Here is a 23,444-nt window from a genome sequence, read left to right as displayed (position 1 = left end):
TTTGTGTGATCTCTGAGTCCACTAGTAAAAGTTGATCATTTCTCAACACGTTCCCTTCCCGAGTCTTCGGCGTCGTCTGCCACTTGGGAAAAGCTGAAAAATTCCGTTGCAAATGTCCGCCAAAGAGCTGGTCTGAAAATGACAAACGGCGCCACTCGGCAAAAACGGCGTTTTCAGGCCACAAATGCTGACGTCATCTTTCTTTTTTGTCAACTGTCGTGGGGGAGTTACCAAATATTTTTGATGTTTTTGAGAAAATTCCTCAAAGATGGCGGCCATTTGTTTTTTCATCGAGGATCAAGAATATATGCCTGTGAGAAGGGCTTTATTATGTGTTCATGCATTGTTTCAATATTTGTTGCTTCTAAAACGGCAACTCTTGATGCTAACTCTTAGCTTGCTAACAGCATTTCCCGTCATATGTCAGCATTAAGTTTGCGGGCTTTTGTTAAGTTTGCGTGTTTGAATGATCTGAAGTTTGATCGTCTTTGTTTTGTGTTTAGTCAAGTAAACGTCAGCTGCTTGTGGCATGAAACGTTTGGAGATTCTTTTGGGCTCGTCACTCCTTCCATGTTTGCCAAATTGCCGCTTGCTGACTTGAGTTCACGGCCACCGGCAGCGCTCGCATCTCTTTTGCAGAAAAACAAATCAACAAACTCAAATCGCATGATTGACAGCTGCTATCTGTAAAAAGTGTTCCCTTATTTGGAGGCCGTCAATTGCGTGCCATTGATTTGCGTTGACTGCAAATGGTCGAGTTCATCCGTCAATGGAAGCTTAAGCAAAAGTTGCCATTCAAGGTCACGTTCCTGGAGCGCCGAGTTCTCCCAATGCGGTCTTTGGCAGAAGGAAACCTTCGCATCGCAGTGTGATGTCATCAGCGAGCAGTCATGCTCGGCGCCGGCGGCTCCTTAGCGACGACGGCGCGTTCATTTGTCACCACGGCAACCTGCCGCCGTCAAGACTTGTTCATTAGTGAGCGAGCGGGCGATGGTACGAAACAAGAAATCAGCGGGCTGCCTTCCTGCTGCCTTCCTGCTGCCTTCAAACATTAGCAACGACGTCAACACGTACGCCGCTAGCGACAACGCGCTAATCATTAAATGTTCATTCGCAAGCGCTTCGCGCACGGCTGGCTGGCGTACGTCCGCTTTCCCTCACAAGGTCATTAGGACCGCGTGACCTCATATTGCCTGCACGCAACTGCTCCTTCCTCATTGCATTGTTCGGACGTATATACGTATATTAGGGCTGGGGTGGGACGCAATTAAAAAAATGAATCCAATTCATTTCAGCCATTGGAATGAACTCATCTTGATGAATCACCCTTTAATCATTATTTGTCCTAAAAAGAAGACATTTTTCATTGGAATGGAAACGATAGCCACGGATGTGACGTCTGCCAAATTGGCCGGCACCAGAATCAACCTGCGCCACTTTTCCCGCCGCTACGGAAATAAATACGCACCTCAAAGTAGGCTCGCAATTTACAAGACTGACCTCAGATTTCAAAGGAGGCTTTGAAACTAGGATGGCAGTTTCAATTCAAACAAGGGCTCGGGTTCCAAAGTAAGCTTTTAAAATCATTCGTGTTTGGAAGACAAACTTACAGAAACGAGTTTGCTGCAAAGCAGGCCCGTCTCCATGGAAACAAAGGCTGCCGCGTGAATTGGGACGCAGACGTGCGGTCGAGGTGCGCCGGAACTTACGTCACGTGGTCAACAAATTGGGCCTTTGGAGAATGCGGCTCACGAATGTGGACACGCCGGCTGTGTAGAGTGTGGATGGGGGGCTGCTGACCTTCACTTGAGACCCCCTGAGTCGACGGGGAGGACACTTTCAAGACCTCCTCAATTTCCTTGTCTCGGGGGTTGAAGTCACCGAGCTGCTTCAAACACTCCTCGGTGACGAAGGCCCGCCCGGGGGGGGGCATGAGATCCATCCGCAGTCCCTAAGGTTTCTGAATGTTGCGCAACGGTCCTGCTTGACCCGAATCTACAACATAGCATGGAGACGGGGGACGGTGCCTGGAAAGGGGCAGGCCGGGACGTTGGTCCCCTGCGGAGGTCTTTTCGGGGGTGCTGGAGAGAATGGAAGTTCAATCTCTGATTCAGGAGGAGCGCTGTGCTTTTGGTCCTAGCCCTGGGACAGCGGACCAGGTCTACACCCTCGGCAGGATCCTCGAGGGTTCATGGGACTTTGCCCGGCCAGTCTCCATGTCTTTTGTGGACTTTTGTGGAGAAGGCGTTGGTCCCCTTCCAAGGTAAGCGAGCGCAATGATTGCCTTTTGATGCTTAAGTGGACTTTGGAGGTTTTCCAGCAGGAATGTTCGGTGAGCAAGCGCGGAGGTGTCTTTCTGTCGTTTGGGCCAAATGCGGCGTGGGCGGACGGTTTGGCGGGCGATTGAGCGAGCGCGCCCGCCGCGCTTCCTTAATGGAAATCTCTTAATGAAGTGCGCTAATGCGCCAACGGCGGCTTCATTGTTTTATGGCCGCCGACCCTTTCAGGGCCAATCAGCCCTAATGGATTTTGGACCAGAACATTCCCGCATCTCTACGCGCTCGCCACCTGAGGGGGCGGGGCCGCAGCCTTCAAAAGGCCCGCGTCCGCTCTGGAACCCGCACACGCCGCCGTCGCCGCAAACCACAACAGGAACCTCGACTGCAACCAGAAGACGACAGTATGCAACATTCCGCTTTTTGTCTTTCTGTCTTTGTGCTCGCACTTTCTTCTTCTTCTTTTGCCTTTTTCTTCTTTTTCTTCTCAGTTTTTTAAATCTTTCTTTTCTCACTCTTTTCCTTTTTCCTTATTCTTTTCCTTTTTCTTCCTTCCTTCTTTTCATTCTTCATATGTTTCTTTCTTTCTCATTCTTATTGTACTTCCTCTTTTTCTTCTTTTCATCCGTTCTTCCTCATCGCTGCTCCCTGCTGGCGCAGTTGCACCTTGCACGAGAAGATTTTTCCATTCTTCCGCTTTCCTTTGCTAAACCGTTTTCCATCTGCTTTTGTGCCGGGATTTGATTTTGTGCGTCTTGTAGTATTTCTGGAGCGATTGCATTTGAATTTGGAGCAGCTGAATTTTGTGTAACAATTTGGACGGAAAATGAGCGGTTGAAAGGTTGAAGGTGCGTCCGATGTTGAAATTGGAACGCAAAGTGGACGAGGGCGGAATTGCGTATGAATGATGCGATCCATCGGTCACAGGATTCGCTCCTCCAGCACTCATTGAGCGATTCCAAAATTTGACATTCCCAAAACGCCCTCATTTCACAATTTTCACAGTAAAATTGTGAAAATGGTTGCGGTGATTCCGTCCTCCTTCAACAGTTGTTCTTTTCCTTTTTTCTCCTTCAACAGTTGTCCAATGATGCGATGCAAGTGCAAAACATTTTCCACCTTTGCAAAGTTGCCAGCTTGAAGTTGCCGGCATTTCAGAGCACATTTAAATATTTTTTCCCGTTCCTTGTCGTGTTTGTGTTGTCACGCAGTCATGCGCGGATGCGAGCGTTCCCTGCTGGTCGTGTGCCTGCTGCTGTGCGGCTCGGCCGTTTCCTCGCAGCCTGACCCGGACCGGGATCAAGACCGGGACTGGGATCTGGATCTGGATCTGGACAAGCGCCAGCACCAGATGCTGCAACAAGCGGCTCACGGCACCGGCGACCTGTCGCAGGTACAAAAAACTAAAACTAAACAAAAACCCACCTCGGCTTCATATCATCCAAAATGAGCTCAAATTGGAGATGAGCAAATTATGAGGTTTGAAACGAGTGAATTTGAAATTCTGAAAAGAAGGCCAGTTGATTGCGATCAATGGGGACGATCGCGAATCTTGAACGGGAAGGTGCGAGCCACACCGGCGCAAATGTGCTGGCGGGAGCCCGAGTCCGTTTCAACGACTGCTGGCAAAAAAACATTCGCTTCACTACGTGATTGGTCCCGTGGCGAGGTCAAAGGTGACCTCGCCACAGGACCAATCAGGGCAAGCCATAGAAGAGCAGCAAAATGACAAGAGCCCGCTAAAAACGGCATGACGGGGAAAAGCAGGAAATGTTGGACATTTGGCGATGATGGCGACCAGTCCCGGATGGTGGCCTGATGTTGACCGCGTGGCGACCGCTCAACCCCGCTTTGTCTCTTACAGGGTTGGAGCGAGCGAGCGTTGGAGCAGCTGCTGGCCAGGATGGCGCCGGCCAGCGAGCGGCTGTCGGCCAGGATGACGGCGGAACGCTCGGCCGAGCGCTCGGTGGAGCCCCCCAACAACCTGCCCCCCCGCGAGCGCAAGGCCGGATGCAAGAACTTCTACTGGAAGGGCTTCACTTCCTGTTAGGCGCCCGCGCTCTCGTCCTGACCTCAATAAAACCACCAATCGCAAAGCGTCTCGTCTCGTCTGTCGAACGGCAAGAACGCAAGTGTGCGCGTGTGTCGTTCTCGTTTTGGGCGTATGCGGGAGTACGTGTGTGCGCGTGTGTGTGTGTTTCCTAATGAGTCTTTCATGGAGACGAGGAAGCACAAATGTTGACACATCAGCGTGTGTGCGCGTGTGTGTGCTTTTCTAATGAGTCTTAATGGACATCAAACAGTGCAAACGTTGACTCATTAGCTTGTGTGTGTGTGAGAGGGAGCGAGACAAATGTGTGTGTGTGTGTGTGTGTGTGTGTGTGTGTGTGTGTGTGTGTGTGTGTGTGTGTGTGTGTGTGTGTGTCAAACACTAATTGCAATAAATTTGGAACATTTCTTAGCCAAGGCCTCTTTAGTCCTTCCAAATGAAGGAATGAATGTGAATGAATGAACGTGTGCGTGCACGTGACGCGACGTGACGAGTTGCCGTCTTCCGTTGACGTCACGTGAACGCCGTCAACGTCACATGATTCATCAAGATGGAGTTCGTTCGTCAATTTTGCACTTTTTTCAATTCTTGATCAAAACAAGTTGCAAGTTGTGCCGAAGCTCGCCAAGGACATCCGGAAAGGCCCATTTCAAGCGCGCATACGACGACGTCGTCGTGACGAATTTGCAGCGCGACGATTCTGACGCAAGCGTTGACATGACAAGCAAAGTCCATTTGGATTCATTCCGTAAAGCGCACGACGTGATCGGCCACGTCCTGTGAAAGCTTCAATTGGATGTTCCCAAAAAAGACGGCTTAGGGGTTAGGGTTCAAGGCTCCACACAGGCCAACGGGTGAGCAGGTGGGCTTGTTGGGTCTTCGGTCTTCGGCGCTCGTGGAACGACAAACTTGCACGTGTGAAGGCGGAAGTCACGCTCGGAAGCTTTTGTTGTTTTTTCTTACTTTTGTTGTTTTGGAGCAACAAAAGCTGCCAACCGAGCAACGTCAGCGTCGAGGACATCTGCCTGCTCACGTCAGCAACGCCAGCAGTCCAGACCCGCCTCCCTTTGACCATGTGCGCTTACACATTGTCAGGTAAACATACTGAGTGAGGTGAGACAGGCGTCGAATTCCAAATGAGAGGGCAAAAAATCATCAGTTTGAAAATGAAATGTCTTGAAAAAACTTTACAAAGGATTGCGTTGATGTCTGATGGCGACCGCTCCGTTATTCATCTCCATGTGACTGGCGACCGGTCCAGGGTGGAAATCACCTCTGGCTCAAAGCCGCCTGAAAACATTTGGCAAAGATTTTTCAGGTCATTTTGGATGTGGAATGTTTCACACTTTGTTAGCATTAGCATTAGCATTGACAGCCTTTCCTCTAGTCACGTCTACGTAACCGATGCAATTTGAATTCGGAGAGTGACATCACACCTTCTCTCGGACCCGATTGGTCGTTGCCACGTCTCGTGCCAAAGATGCTAATTGCATGTCACGCGGCGACCAATCAAACGCCTGGCTGGATGCGAATGTGTCCATTGGCCCAAACTAATGCGGCACAGAGACGCATGCACGCACGCACGCACGCACGCACCCCCCCCCCCCTCCGGCCCCCCACCAAGATGCGGCAGGATTGCGAGAAACACTAAGAGGAAGTTGCATCTACCCGTCTGTCTGTCCGCCAGCCAACAGAAGAAGGACGCCAGGACACGAGGACCATGCGTCCACTTTCGTGTTTTCACGTCTTTTCATTTTTGCCACCAAAAACGGGCTGAACTTGCCCAGATTTGATAGCGACGTCGTGACGACGCTGAGCAAAAAACGCTCATCAAATTCAAACCACAAATCCTACGGATCAATGACAAATTCAATTCCATGCCACGGAGGAGGCGGGACTTGCGACTTGCGACTTGCCCAAGTCTCGCACCTACTTCTGCCACGTAATCGGCCGCGTCCCAATTCTCACACTTTGCCCTCGCGCCCCAATTTGTGCCTTCCCGTTGATGGGTGCGAGTGTCTCCGTTCGTCAAGTGCATCTCAGAAACACTCGCAGCCATCAACGGGAAGGCACAAATTGAGGGTGCGAGAATTGGGCCCATCAGGTCGCAACCGCAAGCGCAAAGAGCAGAAGCGGGTGTGTGACTTATGCAAGTCGCAAGTCCCGCCTCCTCCGTGCCATCTACCACATGATGACAAATCAGCAGAAACTTCTCCCGTCATTTGAAATCACGTTCTCTACTTTGAAGTCTTCTTAGGAAGTCACATTGTCCCGTCACTATTTTGACAACAGACAGTGAGACGCTTATGTTGTCCTTAGGGCTAACATGCACCCACCAGCACCATTTAGTGTCGCTGTTGAAGACAACGCACACGAAGAGAACAAAACCACATCCGACACGCGTCGCTTGAGATTTTGTGCTTCGTGGAAGAAACGAGCGAACGAAATGTTTGCACGACGTGGACGACACAAAACGCAACAAAAAAGTCAGGGAGCAGAACGTTGTGGGATGTCCGCCATCTTGAGCCAGATGATGTGCAGGCAGGCCCGTCCCAAGTCTGCCAGAGAACCTGGCGGAAGGTCTAACTGGAATGCGGACTTGCTCCGGGGCCACTTTAGGCCAAAGGGGACCGGATCAAAGACTGAGTGGGCGGGGCCAAGCCAAGGATGGGGAGACTGTCGGGCAAAAAGCAGCGAGACCCTTCAAGACTTCGCCCCAAACCCTTCAAAGAACCGTCGCCGTCGAGTCCGTCTCCAGAGCGCAAGTGCCAGATGCGCATGAAGGAAAATTCGCACAAGACCGATGCTTGACCTTTGACCTCTGTCATTGCCAACAAAGCTCAGGTCGCAAAGTATGCTTTCAAAATCCTCCAATGGGATTTTTGTTGTTTTTGAAAAGAATCAGCCTCGCTTTTCATTTCAAACGTCGCTGGCTGACCAAACACCTTTTGTGTGTGCGTGCGCGTGTGTGGACCACTTGTGCGCGCGCGTGTGTGTGTGTGTGTGTGTGTGCGTCCTGGTGGGAAAGAAGCCAAAGTGCATGAAGATGGCTCATTTAACTAAAGTGTTTGTGGGGGGTGGAAGCATCATCATCATCATCATCATCATCATCATCATCATCATCAGAGTGTGTGTGTGTGTGTGTGTGTGTGTGTGTGTGTGCGCTGTGACGTCAGCGTGGCCCTATAAGAGCAGCTGTGGCAGGATGGAACCCTCAAACACACACACGCACCCACCGAGGATGAAGATGTACTCGTCCTCCTCACGGGGCCTCCTGCTGCTCCTGCTCGCCGTCTGCGCCTCCACAGCCGTGCTCACGCGCACCAACGCCAGACGCGGGGCAACACTCCACTCCTACAAACAGGTGCGCTCGCACACGCGCACGCGCACACGCACACACTTTTCTTCTTGGGCAACTTTTTAACACCATCCTCGTGATTGTGTGTATTCACGTGTGTATTTTCCTGTGTGTGTGTACGTGTATTTGTGCTTTTGTCTTTGCTAAATTGTAGGGCCCATACACGCGTGTTTTTCCAGGTTTAACTACCGTTGTGGGGACCGACTAAAAATTGTGGGGTTCAAACTTTTTGAGGGTCAAGACTTGGTTTTGGAGTTTAGGTTTGAATTGGATTATGGTTGAGATTAGGGTAAGGAATGGGGGTAGCCAATGATATTTCATGGATGGGGTTAGGAGGCGGGGCTAGAAATGCATCATGTCAATGAGATGTCCCCACGATGATACAAAGACAAGTGTGTGTGTGTGTGTGTGCGTGTACATGTGAGCAGCGGCGTGTGTGTGTTTGTAAAAAATATAACACACACCCTTCACACCGCCGTGTGCTGAAAATCATGATGAAGATGACAGTGAAGATGATGATGCTGACAATGCCGATGAAGTCGATGCAGCGGCTGAGGGTGATGACGAAGGTGACGATGATGACGATGATGCATTTCAGGACTGGGTGGGCCCGTCGGCGGCGGAGGCGGTCCTCCTGGACCTCCTCCAGATGGCGGCGGAAGAGGACGAGCGTGGGGACGGCGCGGAGGACGGCGCGGAACTGCAGCCATCGGCGGGCGTGGCCGATCCGGCGGGCCTCCAGGCGGCGGCGCTGGGCCCTCGTGAACGCAAAGCGGGCTGCAAGAACTTCTTCTGGAAAACGTTCACGTCTTGCTGAGTCCACGCTGACGTCCTTTCTCGTCTTTTTCATGCCAACTTGCAATAAAAAACATTTGGAGGACATTTTGGGCTTCTTCTTGTCTTTTTTGCAGATGCTCCGCCCCCTTGCCAAGCAGCAGCCAATCGGCTGTGTGGGAATGCCATCGCCTCAACACGCACACACAAAAGTTTTCATGACAAAGGAAAAAACCGCGGCAAGCCTGCAGCCTGTTGATAGCGTTTCCGTGGCAACGGGTTTTATCTGCTGCTGGCTCATTGGTCCACCAACAGCCCACTTGACCTCTGACCTCCAGCCAAACCCTCCTTTTGTGTGTTCTGGAGTTGACCTTTGATTGTCTCATGCAAGTTGCGACGGTGGCGTAGTGGTTGGCACGTGCGCATCCCAGTCCTGAGGTTCTGGGTTTGAGCCCTTCCTGGCTAGCGTGTGTCCCGTGTTTGCACGTTAGCATCTTGGAAATGTGCAAATACTGGCTTGTGGAAACGTTTCAAATCGTCAACATTCATCTTGAAAATCGTTGAGGTCGTCTTTTGCGTGGAATGCAAACAAAATGTTTGACTTTGCAACGGAATCCCTCCTGACGACGGAGACATCGGCAACAACCAATCAAAGGAAAAGCGCTTTCCATATTCTAATTGAGGAGAGCAGCCATCCAATGGCAGCAAAGCTCATTTGCATATCAAATATTCCCCGACAGGTGCAAACGTTTGCAAAAGCCACAAAAGCAGCAATTTGTCAGCTCTAACAGCAGCTCGGCGACGGGTTGCCAAGCGCGTGCACGGCGAGCCGTCCGTCCCGCTCGCAATCAAACAGGAACCACTTCCTGTTTTGCTGAGCTTCATGTTTTCTTTCACTTATAATAATAAGAATATTGCAGTGGGACATAACTGGCGACCGGTCCCTCATTTGGCTGGCGACCAGTCCAGGGTGTTTCCCGCCTCTTGGCCCAAATCAGATCGTGGCTTGACTGAGTCTCCCCTCCTGGCGCCGTGCCAACATTGCTTGCACACACACACACACACACAGATGGGCGTCGGGTGGGTGTGGCCTGTGTAGTGACGTGTTGGATGACGTCAAGCAGGCTTGACGGTGTGTTCTGGGGTGTGTTCGTTTGCGAGAGGAAGAGGAGGCTGCCTGGCGTTGGGCGGGCGGGGCTGCCGCTGCTGCTGCTCCGCTCCAGTCGACACACAAAAGAGCGCCGCCGCCGCAACAACAACAACGCCGGAGCAGGAGCAGGAGCAGGAGCAGGAGCAGGAGGTGGTGCCGCAGAAGAGGGACAAGACGACGAGAAGAGGAAGACGACGAAGAGGAGGACACACACGCGCGCGCGCACGCCCACGCCCCCGGAGGATGGGCCGTCGGTAGCGACCTGCGTTCGGCTGGTTCGGCTCCACGATGAGCGTCGCGCTGCAGGATCTCCGCAACACGGTGAGTGCGCGCGCGCGGGTTAGGCGCGAGCAGACGAGCCGTCCATCATCGAGCCGCCGCGTGACGTCACGCACGGCGCCTGCCAAACAAGTGCGGGAAGGCTTGGAGAGGTGACGTCACCGGCCCGTCCCCATAGCAACGGGCGCTCCGGGCTCGACTTGGGAGGTCTGCGATGACGTCATGTCACCAGCACTTGACCTCTGCCGGCCGTGCTAGCAGGCTAACGCTTCTTTCTTTCTTTTTTGTCATTGAGACGAGCGGTCCACGAGCGGTTCTGCTTCTGATTGAGCACAGGGTGTGTGTGTGTGTGTGTGTGTGTGTGTGTGTGTGTGTGTGTGTGTGTGTGTGTGTGTGTGTGTGCGTGTGTGTGTGTGTGTGGTGGGAGGGGCACACCCTGCAGCTGTCAGTCTTCTTAGTTTGGTTGACAGTTTATTATCTCTGTTTGTTTAGTCAAGTGTGTGTGTGTGTGTGCGCGCGTGTGTGTACGCGTGTGTTTGTGTAGTGAGCATTATGCATGTGTGTGTTTGGGGTTTGGCCTTTGAGTTTCCTGTCTGCAGCTGTCCAACTTCCTGCCTTAAGACGTCCACCCAACTTCCATGAGAACAAAAGAGAGCAGCCCCCGTCATCATCATCATCATCATCATCATCATCATCATCTCTATATTTCCGTATCGTGTCATATGCATATTTGTGAGTGTACTCTCATCTGCCTAATCCTAAAGCTTGAGAGACGGTCGGGTGGCATGCGACGCGGTTGCCAAATGCCGGCAAATAGTCAAGATTGTTCCAAAAAGAAGCTTCAAGCTGTTTCGCTCCCAGCTGAAGTTTACTCTGAAAGTGTCGTGAAACACGTTGTGTATTTCAAACAACATCTTTGTTACAATCCTTTATGCGACTCTGTGGCGTATTCTTCATCCTCTACAATGAACAAGAAGCATCGGAGGAGCCGAGAGCCCGCAGCGGCCGTCTGTCTTGCATTTCCGGCAGCCGGCAAGCGGAAGGAGCCGCCGTCCACCGTCGCTACGGCATCCTGGAATGTTTGCTTTGTGTTTGCGTGGCAGATGTCGAGCTACAAGCGAGCCACGCTGGAAGAGGACGAAGCCTCGGACGTCGCGGCTGAGGCGTCCTCGTCTCCCGACAGACTGGAGGTCAGTGAAGGCGGCGGCGCCGCACCGCACCCCCGGCGACGGCGTGACGCGGTTTTGCGTGTCCCCTCAGGTGGGCTTCACTAAGAGCGGAACGGCGCTGGTGGCCCGACGGACCAGGATGGAACTTCTGCTGGGCGTCCTGCTGCTGCTCAGCCTGCTGGCCCTGCTGGCTTGCCTGCTGGTCCTCGGACTGGCCTTCGGTCCAGGTGAGCCACCGCAACGGCGACCCACGATTCCGTTTGGAGCAGTTCGGATCCTGAGCGCAGTCACAAGTCACTGCAGTAGTAGAACCACTAGGGGGCGCTAAGAGAAGACAACATTTTGCTCCACTGCTGACTTCAAAGTCGTCTTACTAGTGCAGCGGCCGTTCGACTGCGTACTAGGAAGCCAAAAGCGGTAGTAGTTGTGCAAAGAAAAGGTCACGGTCATTCTTGAATTGTCTCTGAAGCCGGAAGGAAGGATGCGGACTGGATGGCGCTCTTTCCGTCTCATGACCGACCCTCCCTGTGATCTGCGGCGTTCAGGCGCTGGCGGCGCCGACCTGTGTCTGACGGAGGCGTGCGTGAAGGTGGCCAGCCAGATGGTGGAGGCCATGGACCGCGCCGTCGACCCCTGCTGCGACTTCTACCAGTTTGCCTGCGGCGGCTGGATGCGCAAGAACCCGCTTCCGGACGGACGCTCGCGCTGGTCCACTTTCAACAGCATCTGGGAGCAGAACCAGGCGCTCCTCAAACATCTGCTGGGTCAGCGCCAAACCTCCGCCTAGGCCACGCCCACCAGCTCGCAAATCTCAACTGTGGCTCGCTGCTCATTTTGCCCTTCGGACCAGAACATTCCATTGAGTCATCAAGGATTTGTTTTTTTGGATCCACGTTTTTTGCTGTATTGAAGAAGAATCCGAGACTTCATAATGAGCCATGAAGTGCTTTTCACTTTGAGATGGTCAACATTTCAACTGTGGAGAATTTCTTGTATTTGTAGACTCAAACATTGGTGAGATTTTGGGCGTAAACATCCGCCTCCATTTTGCTGTGCGAGTTGAAGTGATGTCAGAACGGCAGAAGCCATTTTGGAAGGCCGCAAAATGCGTCAAATTGCGCAATCGTCCTCATACGACGCACTTGCTTGGTGGCTAACGGCTAACCGCTAACAGCGGAGCCACCGAGAAACGCTTGCCACATGTCAGCCTAATGAATCCGTTTGCCGACGGCGTCCGTCAATCGAGATTGAACTTGACTTGAGGACGACGTGTTGTTGACGCCGGCGATGAGTCGAGTCTGCCATGACGGCTGCCGTGTCGCGGCGTCAACAACAACAACATCAACTTTTATTTGCTAAGGTGAACTTGATTTGTCAGTTGTTGAAGTTCCCGTCATGCGTCGGGAGCAATTGTTGCTGCGTCAGCTCGTCTTGTTGCTGCGTCAGCGCGTCTTGTTGCTGCGAGTTTCTACAACGTAAGGAACGTGAAGAACCGAAAGATCCCATTTGGTCGCTTCTTCGCTTCGTCAGCTGCTGGGTTCGATGATGGCCCCATTCAAGAGAAAATTCTCCTAGTTTGCCAAAGGTTTGGGTCTTGATCCGCGCTGTGGAAAAGCAACCGATGGTGTCGGGAGACCTTGAAAATAAAGTTCCCTGAGCGACCATCTGCTTTTCGCCAATTGTCAGCAAGCCAGCAAAACAATTTTCTCTTTTCAAAAAGAAGACAAGATGAAGTTTGGCGCTGGATGGCTTCCTCGGTCGCGCCTCCGTCAGGCGAGCGCTCCTCTCGGTCTTGGACCGAACGAGCACCAAACTTGCCACAGTTGAGATTTGGAAGCGAGCGAGGCCTTCGGATGGAAGTTGAAAGGCGAAGAAGGTTTTGGTCTGGCGGCAACGTGGTGGGATTTGCTTTCAGAGAACGGCACCTTCAACGGCAGCAGCGAAGCCGAGAAGAAGACGCAGTCCTACTACCTGTCCTGCCTCAACACGCAGAAGATCCAAGACTTGGGCGCGCAGCCGCTGGTCGACCTCATCGCCAGGGTAAGCGCAAAACCCGCCCGCCGCCGCCGCCGTATCCCAGCGGACGCCGCGTTGAGGTCGTGGGTTGCAGGTGGGGGGCTGGAACCTGACGGGAGCGTGGGACAAGGACAACTTCATGGAGGTGCTGAAGGTGGTGTCGGGGCCGTACCGGGCGCAACCCTTCTTCAGCGTGGCCGTCAGCACCGACCCCAAGAACTCCAACAGCAACGTCATCCAGGTGCGCCCGCCGCCAGGTGGCGTGACCGGCCGCGCTGCCATCGGTCCACTCACGCTCCTCCCCCACAGGTGGACCAGTCGGGGCTCTTCCTGCCGTCCCGCGACTATTACCTCAACAAAACGGCCAATGACAAGGTGAGCGGCGTGCGCGTGAGCGGCGTGCGGCGCAGGCGTTTGAATGCGTACAGTAAGCGGGGGCGCCGTCTGGCGGGCGCAGGTGCTGCAGGCCTACTTGGACTACATGGTGGAGTTGGGCACCCTCCTGGGGGGCTCGCCGGCGGCGGCGCTGGAGCAGATGCGGCAGATTGTGGACTTTGAGACGCAGCTGGCCAACATCACCGTGCCGCAGGACCAGCGGCGCGACGAGGAGAAGATCTACCACAAGGTCGCCATCGCCGAGCTTCAGGTCAGCGCTTTTGCATCTTCACGCAAACACGGAAAAACAAACCCCCAAAATGGGCTCCACAAAATGCCGTTCTGCTACCTTGACATGTCCGGTTCAATGGATCGATTGTTGACGTGCACACGATCGGACCTTTAAGATCAGCTGGACAACATTTTCATGCTCGGGAGGTGTCGGATGCTCGCTGGCGTGGCCTGCCGCCGTTTAGATTGCGCAATCTGGCCAGCTCGAGCTTCTCCGAACGGCAGCTGAGAACTTTGGCCCGGCGGCTCTGCACGCCGGTTCTGCACGCCGGCTCTGCACGGGTCACCGCGGCAACCGTTGCTACGTGCAGTTGCTACATGAGCGCATCCGCCTGAGAGGAGACGGCTTGCGTAACCTCACACACACGCACACACGATGAGGACGGCCGATGGTGATGATGAGGGGGAGGATGAAGATGATGCTGAACATGATGATGATGATGATGATGAAGATGAGGAAGCTGATCTTGGGCGTGGTTCACGTTTCCTCTGCCAGCGTCTGTGACGTGGGCGTGTCCCCGACAGGCGGCGCCGCCTGGCGAGAGAGGAAGAGCTTGCCCAAATGAAAGCCGTGTGTGTGTGTGTGTGTGTGCGTGTGCGTGTGTGCGTGCGTGCGTGCGTGTGTGTGCGTGCGTGCGCGTGCGTGCGTGCAGACGCTGGCCCCCGCCGTGGACTGGCTGGACTTGCTGTCATCGTGCTTGTCGCCGCTGGAACTGAACGACAGCGAGCCGGTGGTGGTCTACGCGCGAGAATATCTGCAACAGGTCTCCCAACTCATCAACAGGACGGAGCACAGGTGACGCAGGTTCCAAAAATAGCTCAAGATTTCCTTCCTCCTTCAATCCTTCTTGTGAAAATGAAATCCAGACCATCGAGGATTTGGTGGCTTGTTTCAGCAGCAGCCGTGAAACGCAAGCGCTCAAAACAAATCCCGAATGCGTCGTTCCTCAGTAGCCACTTTGAGAACGCTGGCTGACCCCTGACCCCTGACCTGACCCCTGCGTGTGTGCGTTTAGTTTGTTGAACAACTACATGATGTGGACGTTGGTTCAGAAGAGCGTGTCCAGTCTGGATCAACGTTTCGAGAACGCGCAGGACAAACTACTGGAAAGTCTCTACGGCACCAAAAAGGTAAAACTTGACGCCAACTCACACTTGAGCTCGTCAGCTTCAACTTGGACTACTTTAGCTACTAGACAAATTGACTAAGTATAGTTTGGCCCACTTAAGTGCGACTTTAACTTGAAGTACTTGAACTGACTGTCAAATCCCGTCAACAACAACGTCCCAAATTCGGTGAGGGGGGGGTGGGGGGGGTCGTTAATAGAGAGGAAGAAAGGAACAGTTTTTTGTTTTTTTTACAAACCCAAACGTTCTTCTGTGAACTCTGCTGAATATTCAATAAATGTTTTCCATGTCCGAGAAAAAAAGCCCAAACATGATCAGCTCTAGGACGAGCGATTGGTCGGCAACACGTTTCATCCACGACGTCGCAAAATCATCGTGAAAGAAAACATGAAAGGATTTTGGAAAGGAGGATTTTCAAAGGATCCCGAAAGCGCTTCATCTTCAAAACTCGTGCTTGTCAATCTGGATTGAAAAGGCTTCTTTACACTGGATTGGGAATCTGGATTCATCCCGGTTATTCAATCGCAGCACATTTGGGGAGCAGATGATTGGCAAGCGCAGCCAACAAAAGGATTTTGCGTGTGATTTACTGGCGGGATTTGACGGGACGTCTTGAGCAAGACCTCCGAGAACTAAAACCAGTACATTCTTAGATCTTGAACTAGTAACCCTCATACGTGTTGATGAACTAGTGCCACTTGAATCTTGAACTGGTAGCACGCGTGTTGACGTGTGCGCTTTGTGCAGTCGTGCACGCCGCGCTGGCAGACGTGCATCGGCAACACGGACGACACGCTGGGCTTCGCGCTGGGGGCGCTTTTCGTCAAGGCCACCTTCGACAAGCACAGCAAAGACATCGTGAGTCGCAGACTGACACACTCGCTCCTTTGCTGATATCAACCCATCAATCAATCCATCAATCAACCCATCAATCAATCCATCAATCAACCCATCAATCAACCCATCAATCAATCCATCAATCAATCCATCAATCAATCCATTTCCCACAACTTTATCATCAGATAAGAATGACAATCAGATAACAAAAACATCTTTTCATTTTTGTTCCTATAGTAGAAAAGACGACGTTATTTCCAAGCCAGAGAGCCGAAAATCAAACATCGGTTGCCGATGATTCAGTTGCCGGAACAGCCGGCAGGAAATCGGCAAAAGGCTCCGTTGCAGTTTTTGTAACAGTAACGTAATCCGCAGTATGGCACCGCGCCACAAGGTGGCGCCTCCTTCTTTTTGCTATGCCTACGCAGCACTTTATTTGATGCCGTGGTCGCGCCCAGAAGTTTTTCTTAAGAATAAAGTTAAGCCTGTGGACTTCCGGTTCCCTCCGTTTGTTTGCTCTCCAATTGTTTTGCTGTCCAGCAGCGCCGTCCGTCCGTGATCAGCTGATCAGCCACCGCGCGTTCCACAACGTAAAAATGCCTTTGTTTGACAATCAACCTGGTTACTTTTGACAAATTGAGAAAAAGGCGACGACCTTTTCAAACTTTCCGCCTTAAAACAGCTCTCGCAACGCTCATTTGGAAAAAAAATCATCCTCCATTTCTTCACCCATTTGCTTTTCTCACTCCAACTCCATCCAACTTCTCTCGCTCTCAGTTGTGAGAACGCGCCACATGTTAAATGTCATCTTTTCACGAGTTAACACGAGTCGGGTTTCCATCCAATTGTTTCCGATTTTTAAAGCGAATTGACTGAAAATGCGCAAAACGGACAAACGACTTCTGCCCGTTTCCATCGGTTGCTTTGCGAATATTGAGCCGACTCCGCCGCTGTAGGTGGCGCTAGACATCATAGCCATGTGATCCAGCAGTCATTTAAGAAAGAAAGAAGAAGAAGACCAGGAAGCAACTGTGCTGTGCCAGGACATCGTCTGAGTTTGCTTTTGTCCTTTCTTTGCTGTTTTCATCTAAAAGAGCATAAAATCTTTGCTTCTTAAATGAATTCCAAAAAGGTTTGTTTCGCGTCCCCCCAAACATACTTTATCGTGCGACGTTGCTTTGGGACGTCACATGCGCTCAAAACGTGCCACGTGCATCTGGTCTTGTCAGCGGTTATTGGCAAAACCGTAGGCAAAATGTGCATTTGCCTTTTTTCCATACGCTTCAAAATCCGTCAAAAGCGTCAAAACTTTTTGGGCCTTTTTTTTTAGGGGGGGGGGGGGGTTTCTAGCGTTTCCATTCGCTTTTATTTTCGCATTTCTTGAAAATTGGAATAAAAATGGCTGGATGGAAACCCAACTACTGCCGATATATCATCGCTAGATAACCTCAAGCAATTTGTTTTCCGAAAATCTCCTGAAATTGCGAGTGACTTTTGTCTTTGGTGCGATTCCATGAAAATGGCGCCGAATCCTTGCGTGTTTGTGTGCGTTGCGTTGCGGCAGGCAGAGGAGATGATCAACGGGATTCGAGCCGCCTTCAAACGAGCTTTGGACCGCCTCAGCTGGATGGACGACGACACCAGACAAGCCGCTAAAGAAAAGGTCGCACACGCACGCACACACGCACGCACGCACGCACACACCGAGCCAGCGTGGTGACGCGTGTGTGTGGACTGTGCGGTTAGGCAGATTCCATCTACGACATGATCGGCTTCCCCGAATTCATCATGGACGCCAAAGAACTGGACGAGGTTTACGACGGGGTGAGTTTGTCCTTCACGCGGGGGGGGGGGGGGGGGGCACGGAGGAGCGGTCGCCCCCCACGACCGCTTGACAACCGTTCGGTGACCTCGCAATGTCAGACGGCGGCCTGAGAATGTGAGACGGCCGTTTGAGAAGGCGGGACGGGCGCGAGGATCCGCCTTCCCACAACTTCTTCCTGTGTTTGTCTTTCAGTACGACGTTTCGGAAGAAAGTTTCTTCCAGAACATGTTGAACTTCTACAACTTCTCTTCGAGAGTCATGGCCGACCAACTGAGGAAAACTCCCAACAAAGACCAGTCAGCAGACGACAGCACACTCGGCAAACGCCGTCTCGCGTTTTGCGTCGTGATCCGATTTCGATATCGTTCAAACGGCGGCCGATTGGCTCCGTCGCGCCATTTCCACTCTCGTGGCAAAAAGTGGGAGCCGGCAGAGGAGGAAAGAACTCGCTCGCTCGCTTGCTCGCTAAAATACACAAAATGATCTTTTAAACATGACAAAAGATTTTTTTTTTTTTTTTTTTTGCTGCAATTGTCTGAAATGCATTTGTGAAGATGGCGTCTTTATTTTCACTGCATCGAAACCAGCAAAAAATCTCATCCTATGCAAGTGTTGAATTTGAAACGGGTTCCTCGCGAGTCGTACGTTTGCTCTCCCAGATCGAGACGCTTGCAAAGCCAACTTGCAGAGGTCGGCAAGTCCAGGTCCAGAAAGTCCGAACCCTGCTGCAAACTGGCCTTAGGGCGGGACCGCGGGTGCTAGGATGCCACCAGCTGGCCGGGAGCTGCTTTAGCTGCCCCACCCGCAGCAAAAGCCAAACTCTGGCTGGGTTTGGACTCTCTGGACCCGGACTTGCCATTTCGGCCTACTTGGATTTGCTTTGAAATCATTTTACAGTCCAAAAAGAAAAGTGAACGGAGCGAACATTTGATGACCCGGTCGTAAAAAGTCCGCGTTGTGTTCTTGCAGGTGGAGCATGACTCCGCCCACGGTCAACGCCTACTACATGCCCACCAAGAACGGAATCGTCTTCCCCGCCGGAATCCTTCAGGCTCCGTTCTACGCCCGCGACCATCCCAAGTCAGTTGCCGGCCGTGCACGCAGTGGCACTGTAGTATCTGTGTGGAGCGTTCAAAGGTTTCATTTGCTCAACTCTGCTCGTTTGCTGACCACATTTCACGCCGAAGCGTCTCGCGTGCGGCCGTAGCTGCTGAATGAGCATTTTGCATAGCCGGCAAATGTCACCGGCGTGCCGGCAAATGTCACCGGCCTGCCGGCAAATGTCACCGGCCTGCCGGCGAGACGGCTCATCGGCGGCCGCTTTGCAAACGCACGACAACAACCGCTGACCAGAAACATACGTCAGAGAAATCGAATTCACTCAACAGCCAACCAAGCAACGGACTAAAATCCGTAGCTGACGGAGCGGCTCGGGTACGACTGACGGAGCCGCAGCTAAATGTCGCTAATGACAACCGGCCCGCTTTTCACCAACATTTGTCCTGAAATTTGACAAATACAACATTTGCAGGAAGTCGCCGCTCGATTCATGTTCTGCCACCTTCCAGCAAGCCACTAACAAATCCAGGTCCACAAAGTCCAAACCCTGCCAGAGTTGGACACGGGTGCGTCCACTTCACCGACCAGCTTGTTTAGCGAAAGCCAAACTTTTTGGACCTGGATTTGACACCTCTGCCAATCCATAGACCAGCAAGTCAGTCGATGAAGCAACCAATTCCGGCTCCCCTGAAGATTGTGGACACCAAACTATTGCTGCGCTCGCACCAAGGCCGTGCATTGGTTCAACTCAAAAACTAATTTGCTTTTCGTACGTCAACAACTCTCGGCATGGACCAGGATGAGGAAGCTCGAGTAGGTCTAGCGGGTCGACGCTTGTCGCCAACTTCAGGTCAGTGACCTTAAACAGTCAACGGCAGGTCGCTATGCAAAAAGCTCATTGGCGGAAAAGCCTTTTTCCTTCTTTTTTTTCTTTCTTTGGAATTGGAATCGGAATTCAACTTGTTGCTAAAGATGGTACAAGAAGTTTGGGGTGACGCGCGGCGCAGGTTTGCGAGCTACGGCTTCCCGGATTGGTCAATCTTCGCAAAAGCGCAACTGTTGGAAAGGATTCCAAATCTATGTCCAAACCCTCAGACATTCATGATGGACGTGTCTGCGTGGACTTGGACTCCTTATTGCTGTTTCGTTTGTGAAGATTGACACAAAGGAAGCAGACACGCCCCTTTTGCCGCAAACTTGGCAGCCCCGAGCTCCCAAACGCTTGCTTCCATTTACCTCCAAATTGGACAATTCGTCTTGTCACGTCGCAATCAAAACGTTTCCTTCCGATCCAAATGGTCTGATTTGGCATGGAGCGACTGTGGCACGTTGGCAACCACGGCAAGCCCCACGTGACCGCAGCCAGCCCAAAAAAGGAGGACCACGTCTTTGACGATCAAGCAGACCAACTGACCGAATGCAACTTTTGCAGCTTGCTTAGCGCCGTAGCTTAGCGCCCTAGCTTAGCGCTCTAGCTTAGCGCCCTAGCTTAGCGCCCTAGCTTAGCGCCACAGTTACTCCGAGTGTCTTCGTACCAAAGGGCTCTGAACTTCGGCGGCATCGGGGTGGTGATGGGCCACGAGCTGACGCACGCCTTTGACGACCAAGGTGAGCGGCAATCACATTCAGCCGCCGTCCGCCGCTAACGCTAGCCGCGCATGCGCGCAGGGCGCGAGTACGACAAGGAGGGCAACCTGAAGCCGTGGTGGCGCAACTCGTCGGTGGAGGCCTTCCGCCGCAGAACCGAGTGCATGGTGGAGCAGTACAACCGGTACGCCGTCCACTCGGAGCACGTCAACGGCAAGCAGACGCTCGGGGAGAACATCGCCGACAACGGAGGCCTCAAGGCCGCGTACAACGTTAGTCCAAACGCGCGCATCACAAGCACATCCAAATCCACCGCATCGGCGCCTCGTCCGGTCCGAACACTTTGCAAATCTGCTTTTGTGGCTGGCGCAGCCCGCGCGGGAAGATCAAAACAACAAAATGCGGCATTCCACACTTTTGATGATATTTTGCGTGCTAAGACAATCTAAGAGCGCAAAAAAGTCCTCTCAGGCCAAAAATCTCACACCTTCCAGAGGAAGAAACTCTGAGAGGAGGTTGGAAGCGCGCAAAGTCTTTAGCGGCTTCTGGCAAAACGCCTCACGTGACGTCAACAGACAAAGAGACAAAAAGGCCACATTTGACATTGCTTGTTGATCAATTTTCCCCAAAATAGCAAGTCTGCTATAAAAAAATAAATAAATATTCCATGAATGGCAACACAACATGAGCAACATTCGTTTTCAGGAGGGTAATAAGTGCAGAAAGAAAAATCATCATTCACTCTGTTGCGGGTGTCCTCGACTCATTGGAGAATTTCCTTCTTCTTTTTTTCTGTCATTGTCGGGAAGACCGTCAAGCTCGCGTCGTCACGCGATGCTAACGCGCGGTCACGAGCTCACTACTCCCACCTGCTGGCAGCAACATGCTATGCTTTTTTCTCGGCTCCAGGGGCGAACTTTCGCTGGCTTTTGCGGCCCATCGGAAAGACAAAATATGAAATATATTGGACAAGCTCGAAGAAAGTCGGCAAACGCCAACGTCTGAACTCGGCTCAAGTCGGCCGAGTCGCCGCTTCTCCTTGATTCACTTGAAAGTTGAAAGTTTTTTCCCCAAAATAACTTTACAATAAGCTTTTTATTTGACCATTTAGGAGTGAAATGCCTTCGAATTAGCAGACGAACACCTTCGCCGTTCACAATGGGTACTCCTGCAAGACTCTGGCCAATAGTTTTCAGACTGGATTCGGCTTCGAATTTCCCGCCTGCGGATGTGACGTCACGTGCGTGGCGTGTATGTGAAGAACGGTGTGTGCAGTTTGATTTTTCGTCAGCGGGTGGCAGTAGCCATTGGAAATGGAATATTCTACGTTCAGTAGCCTAAATGATAAAATCATTGATCATTAATTGGATTGAAAATGTAAAGTACGGACAAGATAACTCAAATGGAAAAGAATTATTTTTGAAGCTTTCTTGACATGCAGGGGCAGCGAGGCTCTGCCTCCCCTGCCTGCCATCAACGCACACGCCTGAATCGCACACTATTCCAGACTCAAACAACAGTTTTTCAAAATAAATGTACTTGATGACCCCTCAACTAAATAAGGGTTAAAAGCTTCGTAGAAAACAGCAAAAGTAGAAAAAAGGAAAAGAAAGAACATTCAACCTTTCTCTTCCACAATTATCACTTCAAGAGCCAGAATGGAGAAGTTCCCCATCAGGATTTATCAGGACAAAAAGATGGACGCCGTCAAGAAAGTAGCAAACATGCGACTCACCAGAGATGTCCATTTTCTTCCCAGACAAAAATCTGCCCTCTTTTCCTCCTCACAGCTTATGTTCTTCTTCTTCGTGTTATTGTTGCTGTTGTCAGAGTTGCTTGTTGTCGTGGAGTCCGAGCTAGCTCGCTAGCTAGCTTGCTAGCTAGTTGTTGCTACTCCAAAAGTGCGACAACAAACAAAACAAAACAAAAGAGCTAAAAAACAAACAACAGAAAATGCTGTCCGTGGGCCGACCCGTCCTCACGACGCCTCGCCAAGATTTCCACACACAGTACACACACCTGACTTGAGGCGGCCATCTTACTTCTAACCTTTGACCCTTGCAAGGGGTGCAACAGCCATCGGTGACCAGTGGGGGGCATTCAAAACAAGCGAGCACCCTTTGAGCTTTCTTCACATTTCGACAACTACAAGAATATCTTCCTTGCAATTATAACAAGCAATTTCTTGCCTTCTTTTTGTATGTTTTATTTCCGCAGCCAAGAATTCAAAATCAATCGATGAACACCGACATGCATATTTCTTTTGGAGTTGTTGTTCTTCTTGAACGGCCATTTCTGTTTATATGTCAGGCACGCGGGAGCCGATTTGTAATCCCGATTGATCGTTGTGATTGACTCCGCAATATCGATCTGGGACTGCTCAGCGGTGATTTGCTGGGGACAGGCGGGACATTGCGTACAATACCTGAATAGCGCAAAGCCCATTTGTTGCTTGTTGTGTTCAGGCCTACCAGATGTGGGTCCGCAAGAACGGCGAGGAGAAGCGACTTCCTGCCGTCAACCTGACCAACGAGCAGCTCTTCTTCGTGGGTTTTGCGCAGGTGGGACACGAGCCGGCCAGCGGCAAGCAGCTCCTCCGGCTTCATTTGGACTGCGCTGTTTTTCAGGTGTGGTGCTCCGTCCGGACACCAGAGAGCGCTCACGAGGGTTTGGTGACCGACCCGCACAGTCCACCTCGCTACCGCGTCATCGGCACGCTCAGCAACTCGGCCGAATTCAGCAGACATTTTCAGTGCCCCGTGGGAACCCCTATGAACACTGGGAGGCGCTGCGAAGTCTGGTAGACCAGCAGCAGGTGGCGCCACTTCCGCTAACTTATTCACTTCCAAGATGGACGCCACTGACATGGCCCAGTTGGACTGACAAATAGACCACCACCAAGATTGTGCTTTTGATCGCAATTCACGTTGCATTGTTAGTTTGATGACATCACTGTGATGATGATGATGATGATGATAATGATGAAGAAAATATTGACCACACATAACGTGCCTCCTGTCGATCGCTGTCAAAGCCCGTTTGTCGTGAGCAGAGATGTCAACTCGGGTCCTGCAGTTTTTCATGTTTCCTTCCTCCGACACCCCTGACTCAAATGATCAGCAAGCTCGGATATCAGGGGCCGGGTTACCATCCTGACCATTTGAATCAGCTGTCTGGGAGGAGGAAATCATCTGAAAGACGCAGGACTGGACCGTGGCTCTCGAGGACCGGAGCAACGAATCCCGTTGACGGGAATTGACGGCTGCGTTT

General features: G+C 51.9%; 4 protein-coding genes across 5 annotated transcripts in view; 3 read left to right on the top strand and 1 right to left on the bottom strand.

Moving 5' to 3' along the window:
- col4a4 (collagen, type IV, alpha 4) overlaps positions 1 to 22,805 on the bottom strand; it is a 65,711-nt gene extending 42,906 nt beyond the window's left edge. The window contains exon 1 of the mRNA XM_077565139.1: positions 21,910 to 22,805. The gene's annotated coding sequence lies outside the window, so the exon portion shown is untranslated. The remainder of the gene's footprint in view (positions 1 to 21,909) is intronic.
- Positions 126 to 4,351, top strand: LOC144051768 (somatostatin-2-like). 2 transcript variants are annotated; one of them, XM_077565173.1, is made up of 3 exons: positions 126 to 2,680; positions 3,488 to 3,669; positions 4,141 to 4,351. In XM_077565173.1, exons 2-3 carry the CDS (start codon positions 3,490 to 3,492, stop codon positions 4,324 to 4,326), a joined length of 366 nt encoding a protein of 121 aa, XP_077421299.1. In that variant the 5' UTR covers positions 126 to 2,680; positions 3,488 to 3,489; the 3' UTR covers positions 4,327 to 4,351. The 2 variants fall into 2 exon arrangements, with proteins under 2 accessions (XP_077421299.1, XP_077421300.1); XM_077565174.1 differs by having other exon boundaries at positions 126 to 3,669.
- On the top strand, positions 7,558 to 8,566 carry LOC144051769 (somatostatin-1-like). Its single transcript, XM_077565175.1, has 2 exons — positions 7,558 to 7,690; positions 8,283 to 8,566. Exons 1-2 carry the CDS (start codon positions 7,568 to 7,570, stop codon positions 8,499 to 8,501), a joined length of 342 nt encoding a protein of 113 aa, XP_077421301.1. The 5' UTR covers positions 7,558 to 7,567; the 3' UTR covers positions 8,502 to 8,566.
- ece2b (endothelin converting enzyme 2b) lies at positions 9,578 to 23,181 on the top strand. Its single transcript, XM_077565145.1, has 19 exons — positions 9,578 to 9,929; positions 10,991 to 11,077; positions 11,148 to 11,283; positions 11,602 to 11,820; positions 12,972 to 13,096; positions 13,167 to 13,313; positions 13,382 to 13,447; positions 13,530 to 13,718; positions 14,392 to 14,534; positions 14,755 to 14,869; positions 15,614 to 15,724; positions 17,268 to 17,366; positions 17,450 to 17,527; positions 17,721 to 17,824; positions 18,498 to 18,608; positions 20,128 to 20,195; positions 20,256 to 20,446; positions 22,640 to 22,735; positions 22,802 to 23,181. The coding sequence occupies exons 1-19, from the start codon at positions 9,897 to 9,899 to the stop codon at positions 22,976 to 22,978; spliced, it is 2,295 nt and encodes a 764-aa protein (XP_077421271.1). The 5' UTR covers positions 9,578 to 9,896; the 3' UTR covers positions 22,979 to 23,181.
- Positions 23,182 to 23,444: the final 263 nt, after the last annotated feature.

Source organism: Vanacampus margaritifer, chromosome 5 (genome assembly GCF_051991255.1).
Source record: "Vanacampus margaritifer isolate UIUO_Vmar chromosome 5, RoL_Vmar_1.0, whole genome shotgun sequence".
NCBI lineage: Eukaryota > Metazoa > Chordata > Actinopteri > Syngnathiformes > Syngnathidae > Vanacampus > Vanacampus margaritifer.
Note: the sequence above shows the minus strand (reverse complement) of the source record. Positions and strands in the feature narration are given on the sequence as shown.